This window comes from Akebia trifoliata, unplaced genomic scaffold, assembly GCF_017979445.1.
Source record: "Akebia trifoliata isolate Shusen 1 unplaced genomic scaffold, ASM1797944v1 Contig00653, whole genome shotgun sequence".
NCBI lineage: Eukaryota > Viridiplantae > Streptophyta > Magnoliopsida > Ranunculales > Lardizabalaceae > Akebia > Akebia trifoliata.
Genome location: NW_028237135.1, coordinates 6,053 through 8,172, shown reverse-complemented (window position 1 = coordinate 8,172; position 2,120 = coordinate 6,053). Strand labels below are relative to the sequence as shown.

The following is a 2,120-nucleotide window of genomic DNA, read 5'->3' as shown; positions in this document are numbered from 1 at the left end:
TGGGTCATACCGACAACTAGAGTCCACTACCTGGTGAACACTAGGACTATTTTCATTAGGAGTTATCATATCTAGGAGGTGTATATAGTTCTTGGGCCGAGTGATAGGTCTATGTTAGAGTGAGGATGAAATTTTGTAACCTTATATATCTTTATTTTTTGTGCACTCTAATCTTACCTTATGCCGTTCGTAACTTACTATCTTCCGTACCTTGTAAAAGCTTGGCATCTGTTATATTCAGGTTTGATTGGATTGATTTATTAGGTTTTGAGTTCCGTGGAACGCTAACATAAATAGGGGAGACCATGCCGAAATTTCGAGGTGCCACCTGGTACCTCAAGGTGTTATCAAGATTTGTGTTAGCGTTCAGCGGGGCGCCACATGCCAAGTGATCTTTCCAATTTTCCCCAAAATCTAGCACACAAGCCCTCAACATATCTTCTAGTATCTGTATAACACGTCCTAACTGCCCATCAGTCTGTGGGTTAAATGTTGTACTCATCTTCAACTTCGTGCTAAATGCAACTTGAAAACTCTACCAGAATTGAGATGTAAAATGTGGGTCCCTATTAGACACAATCGAAACTGGGACTCCATCTAACTTCATAATATCTTAGACATATATCCTGCTCAATCTATCTACAGTATAAGTCATCTTGATTGGTAGAAAATGAGCGGATTTGGTAAGTCTATCCACAATCACTCAAACTGCATCAGTCCCATCTCTGGCCTTCGGCAATCCACAAACAAAATCCATAGTCACGTACTCCCATTTCAATTTGGAATAGGAAGTAGTTGTAACAACCCTACAGGCCTCTTATACTCAACTTTCACTTACTTACATGTCATACAACGACTCATATACTGGGCAATCTATTTTTTCATCCCTAGCCACCAAAAATTTATTTTCATGTCTTGATATATCTTTGTACTCCCGGGGTAAATAGAAAAATACGACATATGGGTTTCATCCATTATGTCCTTTCTCAACAAAACATCACGAGAAACCCAAAGTCTGTTCTTGAATCTTATGTCACCATCGTCATGAATTTTCCAATCTGGGTCATTGAGGTTATCGACCTTTTTCTGATATATTTCCAATTCTATATCTGTCTTTTGTGCCTTTATGACCTTCTCGATGATTTGAGGTTGTATTCGCATCTGAACTACATAAGATTTTTGTTCATCTGTTTCTGAGGGGATGTGGAATGTATAACCAGTTGCAGTTTCTAGCATCTTCCATTCCTCGATCCTTATGTGAGCAAAGACCCCATCTTTTTTACGACTCAATGCATCTGCTACTACATTAGCCTTACCGGGATGGTAATGCAATGTAAAGTCATAATCTTTCAGGTATTCCATCTATCTCCTCTGCCTCATTGATGAGATTATCGTTGTTCTTCTCACCGGAGTTAATAATAATCTTAGTTTTACCTTACTTGTGGGGCAAGTAGGGGATCGAACCCAAGAGAAAGGAGGAATAGAGCTAAGCTAAGAAGATAAAATTCAAATTAACTAAAAGGAATTAAAACTGTTTTTCTTTGTATTTTTGAACTTATAAGAAGATGTAAAATTGCTAGAAAATAAACTAAAGTAAATGAAATTAAAAGCAAGTAAACTTATGAATTAAAACACCATTAGAGGTGGATCTACCTAAAACATGTTAATGAGCAATTTCTAGTCTCTAGCCTTTTTATAACTCAATCATAAGGGCTTGGTGTTAGCTCCTTAGATCGGAAAGTTTTGCAATTAAAATGAAATAAAAGAACAAAAACAAAGTAGAATTTCTTGAGAACTTCTTACTACAAATTATCTAAGTTAAGCATACTTTATCTTGATCTAATCTAAGCATAAAGTATCTATATTAAGAAAAATGTGCAAGAAACTTAAAGAGAATTCATAAGCATTTTAAATAAAAGAAAGGCATAAAATTAGAAATAACACAAGAACTTGCTCTAGGCTTTTCCACTCTCCAATGGAGGGGAACTTAGCCTAATGTCATTGCAAGAGAGGGAAGATAAGAGATGAAAGAACTTTTCTTCATTTCATGGAGAAAATTACAACTTCTTCTTCTTCTTCTACTTCTTACAAGACTATTAACAAAAGAAAATAACTAGAAA

General features: G+C 35.8%; 1 protein-coding gene across 1 annotated transcript; it reads right to left on the bottom strand.

Annotated features, from left to right (window-relative positions):
• Positions 1 to 703: 703 nt before the first annotated feature.
• LOC147381193 (uncharacterized) lies at positions 704 to 1,362 on the bottom strand. The gene is made up of 2 exons (XM_086430731.1): positions 956 to 1,362; positions 704 to 806 (listed from the first exon to the last, which is right to left on the bottom strand). Exons 1-2 carry the CDS (start codon positions 1,360 to 1,362, stop codon positions 704 to 706), a joined length of 510 nt encoding a protein of 169 aa, XP_086286857.1.
• Positions 1,363 to 2,120: the final 758 nt, after the last annotated feature.